At 40.0% G+C, this 19,577-nt stretch overlaps 1 protein-coding gene across 1 annotated transcript in view; it reads right to left on the bottom strand.

The window, feature by feature from the left end:
• NUP133 (nucleoporin 133) overlaps nt 1-19,577 on the bottom strand; it is a 53,974-nt gene that overhangs the window by 4,774 nt on the left and 29,623 nt on the right. The window contains exons 15-24 of the mRNA XM_032841085.1: nt 15,253-15,477; nt 10,958-11,080; nt 10,297-10,396; nt 9,382-9,633; nt 8,615-8,748; nt 6,676-6,834; nt 5,728-5,863; nt 3,337-3,455; nt 2,279-2,359; nt 1,472-1,536 (exon numbers count right to left, since the gene is read on the bottom strand). Coding sequence (XP_032696976.1) covers nt 1,472-1,536; nt 2,279-2,359; nt 3,337-3,455; nt 5,728-5,863; nt 6,676-6,834; nt 8,615-8,748; nt 9,382-9,633; nt 10,297-10,396; nt 10,958-11,080; nt 15,253-15,477 — 1,394 coding nt within the window. The remainder of the gene's footprint in view (nt 1-1,471; nt 1,537-2,278; nt 2,360-3,336; nt 3,456-5,727; nt 5,864-6,675; nt 6,835-8,614; nt 8,749-9,381; nt 9,634-10,296; nt 10,397-10,957; nt 11,081-15,252; nt 15,478-19,577) is intronic.

The following is a 19,577-nucleotide window of genomic DNA, read 5'->3' as shown; positions in this document are numbered from 1 at the left end:
GATGAGGGGCAGTGGGAGGCGGGGAGCCTGACATGAGGACCCAGAACCCAGAAATCATGACATGAGCCAAAGGCAGATGCTTAACTGAATGAGCCACCCAGGTGCCCCAATACCTTAAGGGTTTTTTTTTTTTTTTTTTTTAAGATTTTATTTATTTATTTGACAGAGAGAGAGATCACAAGTAGGCAGAGAGGCAGGCAGAGAGAGAGGGGGAAGCAGGCTCCCTGCTGAGCAGAAAGCCCGATGTGGGGCTCAATCCCAGGACACTGCGATCATGACCTGAGCCGAAGACAGCGGCTTAATCCACTGAGCCACCCAGGCACCCAACACCTTAAAGTTTATAAACGTGAAGCCATGATAAAGAATTCCAATCAAATGACAGCATACTTTTTTTAAGATTAGAAAGGAGAATGAAGCAGGCAGAGGGAGATCTTCAGAAAGTGACCTCCAAGACCAAATAGAACAACAATTTTAACTATTTGGGAGTGATCAGAAGAAGAAATGCTTTAGTAAAAATAGTCCTACTGCAATTTCTCAGCACCATATAAAAAGGAAAATTTTAAGTAGGGAAGGGTGTTAGCACTCAAGTCAAGTTCTCTTAAATTCTTTTCCTAGAAACAATTCAATCCCCCAACTGATTATTCTTTCTTTCACTGCCACCGCCTTTCTTTGCCACCATTTCCCATGGAAATCTCCCTTCTCAGGAAGGAGATAATCACAAAAAAGAGGTCTCAGTAATTTACAAGAGAGTACCGATACTCTAATGTACTTTTTGTTTAAAACAAAATGCAGCTTCTTTGGCAGAACTGGCCCAACTTCTGTGAAAATCAGGAACATATATATTTCTGTGCAAACTGACAGTCTAAATTTTAAAATCAAAAGTAGAGGGGCATTTAGGTGTCTTGGTTAAGTGTCCGACTCAGGTCATGATCTTGGGGTCATGGGATTGAGCTCCACACTGGGTTCTGCACTGGGCATCCAGCCTTCTTGAGATTCTCTTTCTCCCCCTCTCCCTCTGCACCCCACCCCCACTCTCCCACTCAAATAAATAAAATCAAAATAGAGATTTATTATACCAGTGGTCCTAAGTCCTTAAACTCTTCCTTAACTACTGAATGAGAAACTTAGACTACTAATGCACACAATAAAATTTTTATAATTATGTTATTATATAATTAGGTTATAAAACCATTTGATACATGATACATTATCTTCCTCAAGAGTCCTTTTCTAGGGGTGTCTGGGTGGCTCAGTGGGTTAAAGCCTTTGCTTTCAGCTCAGGTCGTAATCTCAGGGTCGTGGGATTGAGCCCACATCAGCCTCCCTACTCAGGGAGCCTGCTTCCTCCTCTCTCTCTGGCTGCCTCTCTGCCTACTTGTGATCTCTGTCTGTCAAGTAAATTAAAAAAAAAAAAAAAAAAATAGAGTCCTTTTCTAAAACCATAGCTTAGATTCATGTTATGAGAACTTACTTATCTCTCTGAAGAGCTTTGCAAAGGATTTCCAGTTTTAGATCATTTATATTTACATCTTCCTCCTTTATCGTAAAACAAAAAAAATCCTCATTAAGTCCTGATTTAAAAAAATATACATGTTTAAATTTGAGTTAATTAATTCTGCATAAATGATTTAATTTAATTCATAATTTTAAAAGATTTCCTTTAAGATATTAATACCCAGAAGAGTAAGCCAATTAGTAACTACGTGAGAATTAGTTTCTGATTATTCTGTGATAATCTGATTTTATCAGGAAGCTTGAAGGGCTAAGATTTGAAACAAGGTAAATAAAAGCCAATACACTACATTTTAAAAATCTACCAAACTGCTTCCAATTGCAGGGCCAACTATTTAATCTACAGAATTGTTATCATAACCGCCCCCTCTCCCCCAAAGAAACAGCTCCTCTTAGGGTGAACACTATGAAGAATAAATCGATAAAGCAATGTATCAGACTGAGGAACTAATGATGATTTAATAATGAAAGAGAAAAAATGCCTCAGGACTCTGAAAAACTGTGTTTTTATTCATGCACAGAAAAAGACATCTGGGAATGTGTGAGAATTATCAGGAAAGGGAATCTCCTGACAGCTTTTCTAAAGAGCTATACACATTCCAAGAGTTAGGAATAGCTGAACCAGAGAGTCTTTCTAAATTAATACATTGTCATGATTGGCTAAAAGATGTATTTTTTTCTCTTTTTGTATGTATTCAGTTCTACAGAAAACCAAATATATAAATTGTGATCCTTGCCTGTGATCATCTCAAGTGATTTTACTTACCTCATCAATATATTCCAGCAGGTCCAAAGCTTTCTTGAAATCATATTCATTAGCTCTTCTGTTTTCTTCACAGATATACAGCTATGGCAAGTTCAAAAAAGGTTCAGCATTATTTTAAGTAATCATATAACCAAGACTAGAGAAATTTATGGAGAAAAATACATCATTCTGTCTTTCAAGTAAGTCAAAGGTATCTTTATTTTATCATAAGAAAACTATCATCTTTGGAAATTACACTCCACCTATCCTCTAATAAATTGTCCTTCAAAATGTGCCTATGCTCAACAGTAATTAATTTGCAAATCTTGATATATATACTTCTAAAATATCAGTAAATTTTATTTTTAGGTTCCAGATAGTATACATAGTTCAGTATCCTTTCGAGCATTTTCTTTGCAATATGCTACATAAGGAGAGGCCATTGTGAGCTCAATTATAGGAAATCTGTTACTAGTAATGGCTAAAATACTGACGTTTTTGGATTATTTTCTTTTCAATAAAATTAGAGCAAATTCAAAGTGATCTACGTTGTTCTTGTATTTGAAACACTTTCTTGAAAGGCAAAGAGAGAAGCAGAGTTAAGGCTACGAGTGTATCTAACAACAAAAGTATCTTACCCAGGCTGCAGCCCACAATCTAGCTATGCCCTTAGGAATGTGTTATGTTCCAGAGGAAAAGGGTGAGGTCAGTACTTATAGGCTATGAAAATCCAGTTCCTTAAACCATTTTTCTTGTGGAAGAACCTGAGCTGTACCTCGTGGTACATATTTGTCCTCTGCTGGAAAAGGAAGTACAAGTACTTTCTTCTGGTCACCTGCATGAGCATCTCTAGGAACAGGTGGAGATGGACAGGGAGGCAGAGGCTGGTCCAGTACTTCCTGCTAACGTGCATCCTGATCTCCAGCAGCTTCTAACAACTTATTCTAGGGCAAGCGGAAAGTTACCAGAAAAATAGGAAGTGGGAAGATGACCACCCGTACAAACTATACCACCTGACTCTAGAAATAGCGATGTTGTTTTGAGACTAAGGAATGGTGCAAAGATGGAAAAGCACGCACGCTGATGAGCTGAGGGGCAGTGAGCACCGGCATCGCACTGAGACTGAGCTGTTTCTCCGCCAGCAGCTGTTCAGGCAGGGTCTCCTGGTGCAGTAGAAAGCGCTCCTGCTCAGCCATTTCTAGAATTCAGAATGAGAGGCGGGGAGGGCAGTAAACTCTTCTGCTCTATCATAAAACAAATCTGAATTAAAAAAAAAAAAAAGGCAGAGCATCTCTAAAGGTAATCTCATCACTACTTTGTGATCTTAAAATGTTATTAATTCTGCTACCTCTTGATTTCTGATGTTAAAACATATTCATGGCTTGATTCAAATCATAGCAACAATCAGTCGCCAGAAACAGGCGGGGAGAGAAGAGCTATGAAAATACACGCTACTGCTTGAAGGAATTATAGAGCAGATGGCTATTTCATGAGGCACAAGTGCCTCAAATCGGGGGTCACCCAGTCCCATGTTATTTAGCTCAGTAACTCCCACCAGAGTTTCTAATATACTCTTTCACCGAGGGAAATGATCTATTTAAAAGCTACCACGAGTATATTCCAGGAAAAACAAAACCTGGAAGTTTAAGCACCAAATCCAACAAGCAACAGTAACCTGAAGAGGACAAAGTGACCGGGTGAGGCTTACTTGGGAGAAGCGATCAAGGCTGCAGCCCAATCCCAGGTTTTGCTCAGGAAAGTGTGCTGGGCTGCAGGGGAAAGGACTGAGAACTGCCATGCAGCCTCATAAACACAGTGGTCATAGCAAAGTACAGTGACCAAAGCACATATATGCTCATAATAACATCATTCCACATGATGCTAATTTTATAACAATCACACAAATCATTTTTGTGCAATTTCCATACCTAGAAAAACAGACTGGGAGGATTACAAAATAGTAACAGTAGTAATCTCTGAGGCAATGACATTATATAGACAATTTATTTTTTTGTTGTGTTTTTCCTGGTGATTTATAAATTTCCATAAGGAATTATCATATAACCAGAATTATTTTTTAAAAATCTACTCCCTCTGACCAGATACACTGATGACAGTCTGTAGGTAATTACTGACACTTGAAAATACTCCCACTGTTTTAAGAAAGTGAAAGTTAAGAAGTGATCAAATCAAGACAGTGACCAGAGTTCCAACGATTTCTGGTGGATGGGGGAGCAAAAAATAAAACCCTGATTTGATTAACATGGTCTAAGTCTGATGACCAGGCTAAAATTTGGCTTCCCATGTTAGACTATCAGCCAACCTTACAGAAGCAGGGGTAGCAGCAGAGGGAAAGGGAGAGAGAGGCTCTCCACTAAACAGGAAGCCTGATGTGGAGCTCAATCTTAGGACCCTGAGATCATGACCTGAGCTGAAGGCTGACGCCTAATGAATGAGCCACCCAGGCGCCCTGGATTTTTCATTTTTAAATGGTGAAATAGAACGTTTTATTATCATTCTTTTTGGAGTTCAAATTATCCCCAGACTTGGCCAGTGGAGGCTATTGTGTTGACATCTCTACATTAAACTTGTTTTCTGGCTAAACAAGACTTCCCGAGACCATTTCTTTAATACCCTCATTTCCTTTTACTGAGAAATAGTGAGATGCCAAAGTACAGGACTAGGTATACTTATGCTCCGGGGGTACAGAAAAACTTTAATTTTGAACAATCCTGATTCCATCTGATCATCTCTAATTCAAATGTAGTATAGGGTTCTTCCTCGTCCTCCTTCCAGATTTCATCTCCCTTCCCCCTGGCTCTCAAAAATAACAATATATCCAATCAATTTCTCAACCTACAATGTAACAAAATAGTTGTATAAAATTAAGATGCCAAAAAGTTTTGAATTCTGAAACTAGTAGCTTCAAAATTACAACCATCTATAATAAAACCCACTGAGTAAAGGCTAAGATTTCTTTGTAGCTCTTCTTGTTCTTAGAATACGAGTCACTAAGGGTACTCAGAGCACTCTTTTTTTTTTTTTTTAAAGATTTATTTATTTATTTAACAGACAGAGATCACAAGTAGGCAGAGAGGCAGGCCGGGGTGGGGAGGGAAGCAGGCTCCCCGCTGAGCAGAGAGCCCGATGTGGGGCTCGATCCCAGGACCCCAGGATCATGACCCAAGCCGAAGGCAGAGGCTTTAACCCACTGAGCCACCCAGGCGCCCCTCAGAGCACTCTTCAAATCATATAACCACCTTCTTAGGAATTCTTAATTAACATACAAATTTTCTCTAAAAAACAGAATCCCAAAAAATACATTCTTGAGTAAGTGTCTAACAACACTGAACAGAAACCACTCTTCATAAAGGAGAGGCAGATTCTGTGTCTAGTGAACCCTATTAAATGATAATAGGAATGCACTAAGTTCACTGATAGCATGACTGATGTTCAAATCTTTCTTTTACCTTCAATTTTTTCCTGCAGTATATCCTCTGAAAAGTCTGAAGCCAATGCAGCCAATTTACTCAAACCCAGAAGGGTTTTCTTCTTTGCAAAGTAATGAGTTTCCATGTTTGCCAAACCCAGAAGTGTTGCATGAGCCTACAATAAACAAAACATGAAAAATGGTAAGATTCTGTGTACTAATTTAAATTGAAATAAAGGTTAAGTACAACCCAAAACTGTTTTCCCCCGATACGAATGAAAGGTCAGATCCAATACCAGCAAACCTAAAACTGATTGGTACTATATACCAGGAGTAACTACTCAATAAAATATTAACCAGCCACACTAATTACTGGGAAAAGAAATGCGTACAAAACATCTGTTCTATAATAACTATATATTCAATTGAACAACTTGTCAAGGACAAACTTTAAAATTAATTCTTGTACTATTTTTACTCATAATTTGAACATTTTCATTACAAAAAAAGGCAATAGACTGTTCTTTACACATTAATAAAATTTTTGTACTTTACTATAATAGTAGTCAAATCACAAAAGATACTTTTTTTTACTGAGACACTAAAAGTAATGGCAACACTACCATAAGTAAAAAAGAACAGTTTATTCAAATTATGTCAGAGAATAGGAGATACATATTTCGAATAATCTCTTAGGGGCACTTGGGTGGCTCAGTCGTTAAGAGTCTGCCTTTGGCTTGTGTCATGATCCCAAGGTCCTGGGATCAAGCCCCGCATCGGGCTCCCTGCTCAGTGGGAAGCCTGCTTCTCTCTCTCCCACTCCACCTGCTTGTGTTCCCTCTCTTGTTGGGTCCCTCTCTGTCAAATAAATAAATAAAACCTTAAAAAAAAAAACAAAGTAATCTCTAAATAGTATTCTAATCACTAAACTACACTAATCAAGTAAAAAACTGCCTAACTCTGCTCGATGTAACTCAATTGTTCTTACCTTTTCTAATTCTTGGCTGTTAATTTCATGCAACCAGCTGAGATGTTCATGAGCCTGCAAAAAATTCGCCAACTCTCCATGCTGAGAAATGGGCTGAGATAATAATTTGCCTCGCTTTCCTTTCTCCAGATACCAACGGAAGAGAAAGTCTGAAAAATTCTACAAATAGTAGGGCAAAAAATCCAATAATATTCAGTAATATAATTTTTTAAAGTACATTTCTATATTAAAATATTAATTTTTTTTCAAAGGTCTTAGATTGCAGAACAAAAATCTTTAAACACTTAGATTTTCTATGTGGTAAGGTCCTAAAAAAAACTCAAGTCACCTCATTTAATAAATGGGGAATTCAGATTCAAAAAGAGGATCTTGCGCAAGATCACATAAACTTTAGATGTGCATGGTATGGTATGGTAGCCATTAGCTATATACAGCTGTTTAAACTTAATTAAAATTTTAAAATTCAGTTCCTCAGTCACACTAGCCACATTTCAAGTGCTCAATGGCCCTATGCCCTTAGACTACATGAGTAAGATCTCCAATGTCACAGAAAGCTCTATGTGACAGCGCAGGTCGAAAGATTCTTCAGGGTTGAATTCGGTGTCAGAAGGCCATGCAGGTTTGCATGATAAATAGGAGTCTAGAGGGGCCCTCAATGCCTTGCTGGTTTTTCCCACCAGACGTTTGCTGAATGCTGGGTAGTACAGAAGGCTACGGTGCAAAGGAAGACCAGAATGTCCTACACGGTATGTAAGAGATGTTTCCACTAAAGCGGGAACTCTGCAACAAACACACCGGTCCCACAAGACTTCAAAACTGGACATGAAATGAATGTAACAAAAGCTGAAACCAAGCCTTGGCCCACTCCTATTCTTGATGAATCAAGTGACCTGCCTCTCATCCTATCTGCCTCCCCAAGGAAAAAGAGCATTCATTTCCATCTTTAAGGTTCTTTTATACACAACATCCAAAATAAAACAAAAAAAAAATCACAAGACATAAAAACAGAAAAATATGACTAATAAGGAGACAACAGAACAGACCAGAAAATGATCAGATTTTGGAGGCAGCATGGAAGGATTTTTAAATAACTACTAAACATATTAAAGAAAGTAAATGAATACAAAAATGGATGGAAAATGTCAACACGGGATTAGAGTCCACAAAAAGAATAAAAATCATGATGGGCGCAAAAGTATTTACTAGGCCCTAGTCAAATATGGTAAGTTACGCCCAGTTTACAATATACCATTAACACCATCAAAAACGTGGTTGTGAAACAGTTAATGATAAGCACAAATATCAATGATGTATTAAGAGAAACAAGCAATTGGCGAAACATGTTTGTCTGCAATATTAGAGAGTATGGAGACTAGAACAATACAAACCAAATGTTAAAAAGGGTTCTCTCTGGGTGGTGAAATTGTGAGGGACTTAAAATTTTCTATTTTATAGACGTTTTCCGAATTTTATACAATGTCACTTTTACAGTAGGAAAAAATCGGTTTTTACATGAATATCAACTGACTGAATAAAGTGGCTTTAAGGAGCAACTCAAATTCACCTAAAGATTGTCATAATGAGAACTTAAAAAAAAAAAAAAAAAAGCATTATGTCAATCAAGAAAAGCTGAGCTCTCCAAAAGTTGTAGGATCCTGTGCTCCCATGAAATTTTTTCAAAGTTTTAAAACTCTCCCAATATCCGTCTACCCAAGTACTTTTAATTATAACTAGAAATACCAGAATAGAACTGAGAGTTTTAACACTTTGTTCAAAGGTCAGAGAATCTTTCAGTAATATCTGGAATTATCTGCCAACTTACAAAGAAACATAATGTACAAATTAGTATCTAAGTTAACAGCATCTTCCTAAAAACCGAACATTTGAAATGGTAAAACCAACTACCCGATCTACTGCCTATGTCCTCTGTGTTCATTACCTGATCAGCAAATTGGGTCATGTAGCGCTGGAGTCTGGTCTGGTTGTCCGTCTGCTCACACATCTGTACTAAGATATCAAAGTCACAGTACTTTTCTGCTAATGAAGCAGCCCACGGGTACTGGCCTAGTGTGACTGTAAAAATGAGAACAGACGGAAAAAAAAAATCCTGTTAGTGAAAACTTAATATGTGATGAAAAAAATATTACTTGAAATTTTACCTTTAACTCATACCATACTCTAAAAACAATTAATGGAATAGAAACCTTTCCAGTCACTGGCATTCAGTTTCATAATCCACATAAATTCATTAAAGACACAAATTTAATCCACTGCTTGTTCCCACCTACCTAGGAGGCTATGCCCTTCCTGTGTGTACAAGCCCCTCTTCCTCATCCTAGCTATGAAGAGAACGTGTCCTTTGCTGAACAGCCACAGTCTCCTAGCTGCGGCCTCTAACAGCCCTCATCGTGCTCTACTGGGCAGACCAGTTATTTGTGTAAAGGTCTCAGATGACAAGCTTGAAGGACAGTCTCCAATTGTTGCTAATTTACCTTTCCAAATCCTCTTCAGCATGGTACCTGTACCTAGAAGTTTCGAGAACAGGGCGGAACAAACGAGCACAGGAAGCTGCACACACACGCAGCAAGGCCTTGGTCACGGCTGGGTGAAGACAGTACACCGAACACGCTGCATTAATGATTTGACTCCTTCATCCGTTATGCAAATTCGAAGACCCACGGCCTTCGCTAAATACCATGTACTTACGAAGTGGAGATAAGAGATCTGCTCTCTTCTGGAGGTACTCCATCTCCAGACTGTTGTATCTTTCTTGATCACCAGCTCGGTCCAGAGACCTCAGCTGGGAAACATAACCATCCAGGAAGCAATCAATCAGTGCCACCAGCTGCTCTGTCAGAATGTTTCGGAGGTTGCTGTCTGCCTGAGGATAAACCACTTTCAGGACAATCCCATGCTGGCGTTCTATTACTGTTCGGATGCCTGAAGGACCACTTGTTGCTGTGAAATCACACAAATTAACACGGTAAGTAAGGGCTCTACACTGGCTGAGAAAGGCCAACTGCCTAAAACTTATCACCTCACTGCTGCTGGAAAAAGAAATCAAACAGGGTTTCAGTTGATAGATACCCGTCTGTCCTGCTCAAATCCCATCTTCTCTGTGGGAGACTTCCTCAACAAAGCCAGGTAAACATGGTCCTTCTTCCTTCTAAATCCCTTTGATGCTGCTCCACATACTTTTTTGTATTAAATCAACATTAAATAGAGTCAACACCTCCATAACCAGGACATGCTTCTTTGAACAACTATATGCCCTAAAATCTAGGAGACATGGGGTGCCTCAGTCACTAGAGCATGCGACTCTCGATCCTGGGGTCACAAGTTCAAGTCTCTCGTTGGGGGCAGCAATTACTTAAAAAATAAAATCTAGTGCACACATAGTAAGTACTATGAAATACATCATGGAGAGATCTATAAATTATTCAAGGGAATAAAGCAATTTTCACGAGAATTGCTCATTCTGGTGACAGCACTTATTTCTCATTCCACTTATAAACCTACACTAATGGAGTAATATGGCTTCCCAAAAGGTCATTAGGAATATGCTTTGAATCACTGTTAATAATAAATCAGTGTATTTGGGCTCAGCGCTTGAAATCTCACCCGTCCAGGGAACATATTCAGGTTCCTGTTCTGCCGGTTCTTCTCTTCTATATAAGGAGTTTCTATTTTGCCGATGATGACTAGCAGCTTGTAGCATGTCCTGGGGAAAACGTGTTAGCATGTGCAGAAAGTGACGAATCCCAGTATTTTTAAAGGTAATTTGAAACATCAAAGTCTATTAATACCAAAAATTACTCAGCACAGGTCTGCAGAATTACTTTTTGGTTCTTATTCTACATTTGAAATTTAAATTCAATTTTGGAAAACGATAGTAACCAAAGTAGGAAAACCATTGCTATAAAGACCATTAGCTAAGACTAAATGGCACATTTTAATCAGTACTATAAACAATAACGTTTTGAGTGATTTATTTAAGTAGTCAGTGTAATATTTATACATTTGTAATGATATATCCATCCTTCTCCAAATAAAAGGTTTGTTTTACCAAACACGACTCAGGAACATAGAAATTAATACACAAGGCAAACATTCAAAATGTTTGGCTGATTAATAAAATGACTGGTATTTTTTTAAACTTCTGGAATTAAATGCTAAACACTTATAAATTACTGGCAATACAGAGTAGGAATACGGAAGCCACTTTCTCTTCTATCCACACTCTGGTCTTTGATTTGCTGAAATCTTCACAGTAGTTTTATACCTTAAGAATACTGTTGACATTGATGACCACCTCAGCCCACTCAACGGATTCCAATGATGTATCCTTTAAGACCTGCTCCTCATGCTCGAGCAAGCACTCACAGACAGTGTCTACCTGGGACACCTGGGGAAGTACAGAGAAGGCAAAACAAAAATTATGGCAATGCACAGTAATTACAACTGCCCAGAATCTACTCAAGGGGCTTTTCTCATCAAGGAATATCCTCAGTTCATTAGCCAGAATAAAACAGCGGATGGTAAAAATGAATTTAAAAGGAAGTAGAAAGAGAAAATAATGTTCAAGGGATCCTTGAGCAAAAAGGTTTGAACCGCATGAGTCCACTTACACGTGGATGTTTTTCGATACAGTACAGTAAATTTCTCCTTTATGATTTTTTAAAACACTCTGACTGTGTGGGGGTTAGCACCCTTAAGCCTCCACATTGTTCAAGAGTCAAATGTATGTAACTTCTTTTCTAATTTTTTGTCATTATTAACACATGAAGATAATGAAGCCAAAATGTTCTTTAAGCACTGAAACACCTATTTCCAGCTTCAGCCCACAGTGAAACTCCCCCGCTTTATTTATTTATAAAAGATTTTATTTATTTATTTGACAGAGAGATCACAAGTAGGTAGAGAGGCAGGCAGAGAGAGGTGGGGAAAGCAGGTTGCCTGCTGAGCAGAGAGCCTGCTACAGGGCTCGGTCCTAGTACCCTAAGATCATGACCTGAGCCGAAGGCAGACACGTAACCCTCTGAGCCATCCAGGCACCCCAAACTTCCCCCCTTTATTAAGTGAGTATTTACTTAATACATTAAGAGTTTGTATAGCATTGAGCACACACAAAAATAACAGAAGTGAGGTTTGCTGCCCTTAAGCTTATAAACTAGCTGAAGGAACAAAACATGCAAAATGTGACCCCCCCCCAAATCGTCTTTTAAACCCTGTTCTTCCTTTTCTATTTCAGGTGTTAGTCAAAGGCATCCTAACAGCCACAGCAAGAGACTTTTGGCTCATTTAATTTGTAAGATTAAATGCCAGAAGTTCTTAATACTGTTAATGTGAAAATGGTAAGAAAGCATATATGACATAAAAAAGCAGAAGATAAAAAAGCAGGGATGCCTGATGGCTCAGTCGGTTAAGTGTCTGCCCTCGGCTCAGGTCATGATCCCAGGGTCCTGGGATCAAGCCCCAATTCGGGTTCCTTGCTCAGTAGGAAATCTGCTTCTCCTTCTGCCTCTGCTGCTCCTCCTGATTTTGTTCTCTCTCTCTGACAAATAAATAAAATCTTAAAAAGTATATATAAAAGCAAATAAAATGTCAAAACAATTACTAAACACCTTCACCACGAGTGCATACTCAGTGCATACTCAGTGATTTCAAACACTATTCATACGGGGACCCAACAGTCTGTCCCTTAAGCAGTTAACTCTATGGAACCCTAGGATTCAAAACTACAACCCAAAGGAAACAAGACCAGTAAACATCATGAGGAATTAAGATAAATGGTGACATCGGGGCGCCTGGGTGGCTCAGTGGGTTAAAGCCTCTGACTTTGGCTCAGGTCATGATCCCAGAGTCCTGGGATCGAGCCCCGCATTGCACTCTCTGCTTAGCAAGGAGCCTGCTTATTACTCTCTCTCTCTCTGCCTGCCTCTCTGCCTACTTGTGACCTCCGTCTGTCAAATAAATAAGTAAAAATCTTTAAATAAAAAAAAATTTTTTTTTTAAATGGTGACATAGAGTCTTAAGCATTACCATTTTCCATATGGAGCGTTCTTTTAAAGAACCAATCACATTTTTGGTTTTGTTCTATCATACTCCTAAGGTACTACTCATGAATTACAGATCCAACTGATAATTTCCAGATTCTTCCTCCCCCCCTCCACCCCCGTTAACTGGAAAATGCAGGTATAATGAATTAACTAGTATGCTTTCCATTTTGATCCAAAAACAGAAAATGGAACCAGGCTCTTACTCAATTCTTCCAAAGAATTAGTTAATAACTTCTTAAAAAATTTGCTTTGCCATGTAAAATTATGTATGAACAAAGACCAAAAAGAACACAAAAGTTACAACAGTTTGTGAAAGGAATCTATATACCTTAAGGATCCTCCTACCTTTTTCCCTTCAAACCCTAATAGCCTCTCAAACGTGAGGCCTTGAGAGACTTACAACCCCTCATTTCCAAATCCCTTTCCTTAAATATACGGAAACCTACTAACTCTTCTTACAGTACTCCAATCCTTCCAGCCAACAAGCTAGATAGCTCTTCTAGACTTGTTCAGGATCTCAGAATGATCAACAACGCAGTCATCGCTATCCGCCCCACTGTCCTCAGTCCACACACCCTCTTCCCCACCATTCCACCCTCCACCATGTACTTTACTGTCTTAAGACTTTAGGATGCATTCTTCACTATTCCCAACTCCCCAGAATCCCAAGACATTTTCACCTTTACCTGGACTGACCCTGACACCTCACACACCCAACAATTAACTTGGATGGTCCTCCTGCAGGGTTTTTGGGATAGTCCCCACCTCTTCGAACAGCTCTGACATTGGATAACCTCTCCCTCCCAAATAGTACTCTTATCCAACTCGTAGGTGACCTTCTCTGTAGCCCTTCTTTGCCCACTTCTATTTCTGACACCATCACTCTCCTCCCCTTCCTACACAACAAAGAGTTAGGGCCAAGTGCAGACACCTGTGAGTTTAGTCCGTAAGCTTGACTGGGGGTAGGGGAGTGAGGGCTCTGCATACATTCCTTTCAGACTGTTTAGATCATGAAATTTGAGGTGAACTGTTTTTCTTTCATTCAGATTTTGGGGATATTTCCTACATTTGAAAAATAAAAAAATAAAACAAAAAAGTGCTTTGCCTTATATCCTTAGGAAAAAAGCGAACCCAAATATACAAGAACAAGGCATTCTTAGAACTAAATACATTTATGGAATCAACAGAAAACCTGAACCTATTTCAGCATCTTAAATAATTTTTAGGTTACAGTACATGAAAAATAGTTGACCCTTAAATAAGACAGATTTAAACTGCATGGGTCCACTGATGCACAAATTTTTTTTCCATACCTACAGTATATGAATTCAATACTGTGAATTTATTTTCTCTTCCTTATGTAAATTTTAACATTCCCTTTATTATAAGAATGAGTATATAATACTGTATATAACATATAAAATGTGTGTTAATTTGACTATTGATAAAGCTTCTGGTCAACAGTAAGCTATTAGTAGTTAAGTTTTTGAAGTTACACACAGATTTTCCATTGTGCAAGGGGGTTCGCATGTTGTTCAAGGGTCAACTGTAATAAGAAGAAAAAAAGACTTCTGGCATATCCTGCTAGATTATAGCTAGAATGTAACAGAGAAGAAATAAAAATGAGACTCACCAAATAGAATTTAAATAGAATTAAAGTTCCTCACAGCTAAAAAAACAATTTCAAATTGCAGAGCTGCGAGAAGAGCTCAAACCATTAATGTCACCATCTTTATAGGGAGAGAGTAAAGTCTCCCCTCCCCCTTCATGAGGTTGTAAAGTCGCACAAGAATAAGAGCTGTACACTATTATCACAACGGTCAGCTGCACCAGCTGGCCAAAGTCTTAATCTCTTCTCCCTGGGAAGTTCACATTAGGGTTTTCTTTTCCTTTGAAAATAAATCTGAGTTTAAAAGCAAGGTAGATAGTAGGATCCTAGCAGGTAGCTGAGCTGAGTTTAGTGAAGGGACAGCTTATGGTGGTGCTGGCCAGGGTCAGAGGATCTACAGGAAGGTGCTGCATCCAGGGCTAGCAACAGGCAGCCCCTATTAAGCCCAGGCATGAAGGGGCCCTGGGCGGAAGGAGTTACAGGACACGTGGAGAGCAGCCAGTGAGAAGCCGCAGTCTCTGACAGAAGGCACAGCCAACTGCAGTGGAAGCAGGGAAGGAAAGAAGCTGGGGGAATAACAGAACAAATATTAACAGATAAGCACTCCCAACCTGATGGTGCCTCACTGTTATCAAAGACAACAGGAAGGCACAGAAACCCATGGACAAGTTGCCCTCTGGGGCAGCATCAAGAGTGGATTTGGAGAGGCAAAAGGAAAATATCCAGCAGACAGTAGAAAATAGTCAATTTTGTAAGCTCTAATTTATAGGGAATGTAATAAGTAAATACGGAGTCCTATTTAAAATTTCAAAAAGATTTTTTTGTCCTCAATCTTCTCCCTGTTTGAGGCATGATCAGCAAATGGCAGAGCTCTAAGAAGCCACATTAAAAGCAAAAAACTACTCTTACTTCTCTAAAAAAGACGTCTGCGGGAGTCAGGTTGGATGGGATTTCACAGTCCCTCTTGTTTAAAGCAATCATTATTGCTGTGTTCACCAGGTCAGAGAGCCTCGAGTGGTAGTTCTTGAGAACAATGGCGGCTGATAACTTCTCAGCATGCTCGCAGAGCAACAGTCGAGTTGCCATGGGCATCCCTCTTACTGCAAAAGTGTGAAGACGTCCAAATAAGCCAACCTGGCGAAAAACAAACACATGTTCTTAGAAAGCATTTATAGTAACACACAATATAATGCAGGCTTATCTCCACCAGCAGCACAATGGGTACAGAGCCACTGACCTTAGCTGTCCCCAATAAAGTACCTCAGCTATCTTCTCCTTTCCACTGTTTTAAACACACACACACTCTCTTTCTCTCTCTCTCTCTCTCTCTCTCTCTTCAGCCAGAGGCATGAGCAACCATAAAAAAGTACAGATGTTCCTTTTCTGAGATTAAGGTCATTCCACTACTCTATCTTATTTCTCATTTATTCTGGTTATCAAAAGCATAAAATTGCTCTTTTCTACCTAACTCCTCAAGGTTCTAGATCTCTGTGAACTAGAAACTCAGCAGTCTCCATCATTAGTGACTAACTTCCATGGAAACTAAAAGCCATGGGAAAGGTGGGGGCATCTCTAATCCTTTGCACTACTACCTCCGATCTGCCTGATGCCCATTTCTGATGTGTTACTACTAGATTCTGAAGTTCTTCTAAGCTTTCTCATCTGATAAAGCGTTAACATCCCAACTAGGAAGAAGCCAAGAGACATATCTAAACACTGAATACTCTTCCAGATTTTATTACTGAGTGACTTGATTTTTGTATGCTGAGGTTTATTTTTAAAAAAATACAAAAAAACAAAAATAAACAACGCCCCAAATCCCCAGAGAAGTCCTACTGAAATGGGCAAAAACCACAAATGGTTAGAAAAGGGTTTTTTTTTTCCTGAATTATATTTCTTTTATTACAACAAGCTTAAAGAAACAATGAGAAATCTACCTTTTGCTAAAAGGGCTAAAATGGTTTTCTGTGAATCCCCCATGAGGTTATTAGTGACAGTCCTCTCCCTCTTCTTTTTTTAAAGTATAAAGAGAGCCCTACAGTGTGTAAATGGCAAGCCACAGGAGCCACTCTTTCTGTATAAGAGACACCAGAATCATTGAGGAACATCAGCAGTCAAGACAGGAGGAACAAGCGGTAATTGTAGTGAAAAGCCAAAACAACTCGTGTCTTGGAAGTCTGGTTTATGCATGTCAAGAACAAACACTGCAACATCAGGCAGCTGAACACAAAAGACAAAAGTTGACATTGTGGGTCTTTTTCCTTTTTCTCTGTGCAAAAAAGCTCTTTCATTTTTCCTAAATGAGAGAAGACTGTTCAAGATTTTATTTATCTGACAGAGAGCACAAGCAGAGGGAGAGGGAGAAGCAGGCTCCCCTGCCGAGCAGGGAACCCAAAGTGGGGCTTGATTCCAGGAACCTGGGACCATGACCCGAACGCAGGGGACCACTTAACCAACTAAGCCACCCTGGTGTCCTGAGAAGACTGTTTCTACACTGTGACCTGACACAAAAATGCTGCATGCCCAGGGTGCCGTGCCCAGCAGCACCTCTCACTGACTACTATTGTGAGCAGAGAACCTGGACAGTAAGAGGATGAACATGACCTCTCTTGGCTGGAGAACCATTTCTTGTCACTTTGCTGCTGAATTCACTAGTTAAACTGCTCAAAGAAAAGCTGCACCCTGACTTTGGGCATCTACAGCAATTACATATAAAGACTATCAACTAAGAGGACAGCACACGTGAACCCTTTGTTCGCGGAATACAACCAAAGAGAGAGTAGGTCTGATAAACTGGGGCCAGAATGAAGGATAATACGGCAGGTCAGACCTCAACGCTCTCGGGAACATCCTCTGCCACCCCTAGTGAATAGCAAAGCCAGGAAAGAGGCTGTTAAGCTCTGACCCATGAAAGAGAACAGTACAAAACGTTTCACAAAGGCATCTCTTCCCAACACACTCCCTTTGGGGCTCAACCAACAGTGCAGGGCTTGCGAGGCATAATGTGGACACCAGAGCTCTCAGTTGAACGTGGTCTGCCACCTTGGATTCCCCATGGTGCAAAGAGAACTGGAACCCTGTCAGACTCCCGGCACTATTTCACTCACACTGGTCCCTTTAAAGTCTTCTTTCCTCAAGCCAGACCCCTAAAGGACCCTGTATGCATGAGGGTCTAGACTCATGGCCCATATGTCAAGCTGTAGTTAGAGCAGGAGGACTTAAACCTGATGAATTCTACTCTGTAAAACAGCAACCGTCCATGAGTTGGGGGTATCAATGAGGTTTCTATGAACGGGAAGACTGAACCGGGATGTGCAAGGCAGGATTTGAACGCCTAGGCCTAGCAGCCTGCAGGCGTGACTCAGGCACTAAGCTCCCAGCCTGCCCTGACTAATGCTGGCATTGGGGTGCAGAGGGGGCACCTGCTCAGTGTTTAAACAGAGTCCTCACACAGAGGGGCTAGACCTCTGTGACACTCCTAAAGCTCAACGTACTGCTACCTTTGCAAAAGACAGGCACGATTCTTGTCTGCATGAGTGCGAGATCTGCTTTCTTAATTCCTTCACTAGTAAAGCAACACCCTAGAAAAGAAGAAACTTGGAAAATCGTGGGAAAAACCACATGGCCTTTCCCAGTGCTAGCTGTCTGTGTTGGGGTATGAGTTGCAAACTTTCATGACTCTGAAAGCTACAATACAGGTTACCTACCTAGGGCAGTCTGCAAAGAGTCCTGTTTTTCCCTCACAGAACACAAGAAAAAGGGAAAACTGACTCACGCTGCAGTAGGTCACCATTCTGGAAATCTCTCCACCACACTGTCCATGGCAAAAGCGGAGAGCCAACTTGCACATGGTTAGAAAACTTAACAATATGGAGAGGTAAGAGTCCCCAGCCCATTCCCTACTGGAGCTATGGTTAAATTTCCCTATCTTTATCTGCTTTTGTGGCACTCATTTGCTAGCAGGCATTTTTCTTTTTTTTAAAACACAAAGGAGTCACACTATATTGTCTGTACCTTATTTTTTTCCACATTAACTCATTTTTTTTTTACATTATTTTTAATGACCATGGAATAGGTCACTGAATCAACCTGTCTTAATTTATTCGACCTGTTTACCTGGTTATTTTAAAGTAAGAGTTGCATGTCAAAAAAAAAAAAAAAAAAAAGAGTTGCATAGTCATTTTGGATTTGAATTTTCTTCCTGGTTCCCTCACAAATACTGTAAATGCAGTTTTTACCTGAGGGAACTCTGCCTGCCTGCTTTTACTCACCTCAGCATGGCAGCACTGCCAGTAAAGTGATGTCTATATATTAGCGTCACTCAAGCCACATAACAAACAGGAGCACAGTAACTTCCTGCTTCTAAGCTTCTCCAAACTACATGTGAAGACATATGCTTCCCTCAGTGCCTGAAAACTGGAGGCAGAGGTACTGTCCTGAGGCCTTGATATTAATTTTCATTCTCTTTAGCATGAGATATGGCCTTGTTGGCACAGAGTCTGGCTTGAGGAGGAGAACCTCATATTCAGAAGTATTTCCTCAGGAACACCTGGGTGGCTCAGTCAGTTAAGTGTCTGCCTTCAGCTCAGGTCATGATCCCAAGGTCCTGGGATTGAGTCCCACATCGGGTTCCTTGCTCAGCGAGGAACCTGCCTCTCCTTTTGCCTGCCACTCCCCCTCCTCATGCTCTTTCTCTCTCCAACAAATAAATAAATAAAACCTTAAAAAAAAAAGTATTTCCTTAGAGACAAGTATCTGGTTATACAATCGTTTACATTAATAATAATTAACAATTAATAATATGCTCTGAAATATTAAAGGTAATTCAAACATAAAGGCATAGCAATAATGGGGTTTTTAGATCCAGCTAGGTATTACCTGGCAGTGGACGCTGAATCCAAGAGTTGAATGACTCCAGCAGGGTTTCTGAAGCCCAGGGAGGCTGTGCCAAGAGATACAGCAACTGCTCCTACCCATGGCTCTCTCACCCTCTGATAAATTAGTGTCTCCTCGGTGTCACATAGTAAGGCATGAACTCCTTCCATCCCAGTATATACGACACAACCCTCCTGCCACAAGACTTTGGGCCTCCTCCCATCAAGAGGTAAAATCCATTTCTCAATCCTTTTCATCTGGACTGGCGGTGACTTGCTTTGACCAATGTCACTTTGGTGGAAGTGACATTTTGTGACAACTAGGGTAAGACCTGAGGAAGACTACAGCTTCTAAGTTCA

This window comes from Lontra canadensis, unplaced genomic scaffold (assembly GCF_010015895.1).
Source record: "Lontra canadensis isolate GAN:19392208 unplaced genomic scaffold, GSC_riverotter_1.0 scaffold120, whole genome shotgun sequence".
NCBI classification, from domain to species: Eukaryota; Metazoa; Chordata; class Mammalia; order Carnivora; family Mustelidae; genus Lontra; species Lontra canadensis.
This window is presented reverse-complemented; position numbering and strand designations above follow the sequence as displayed.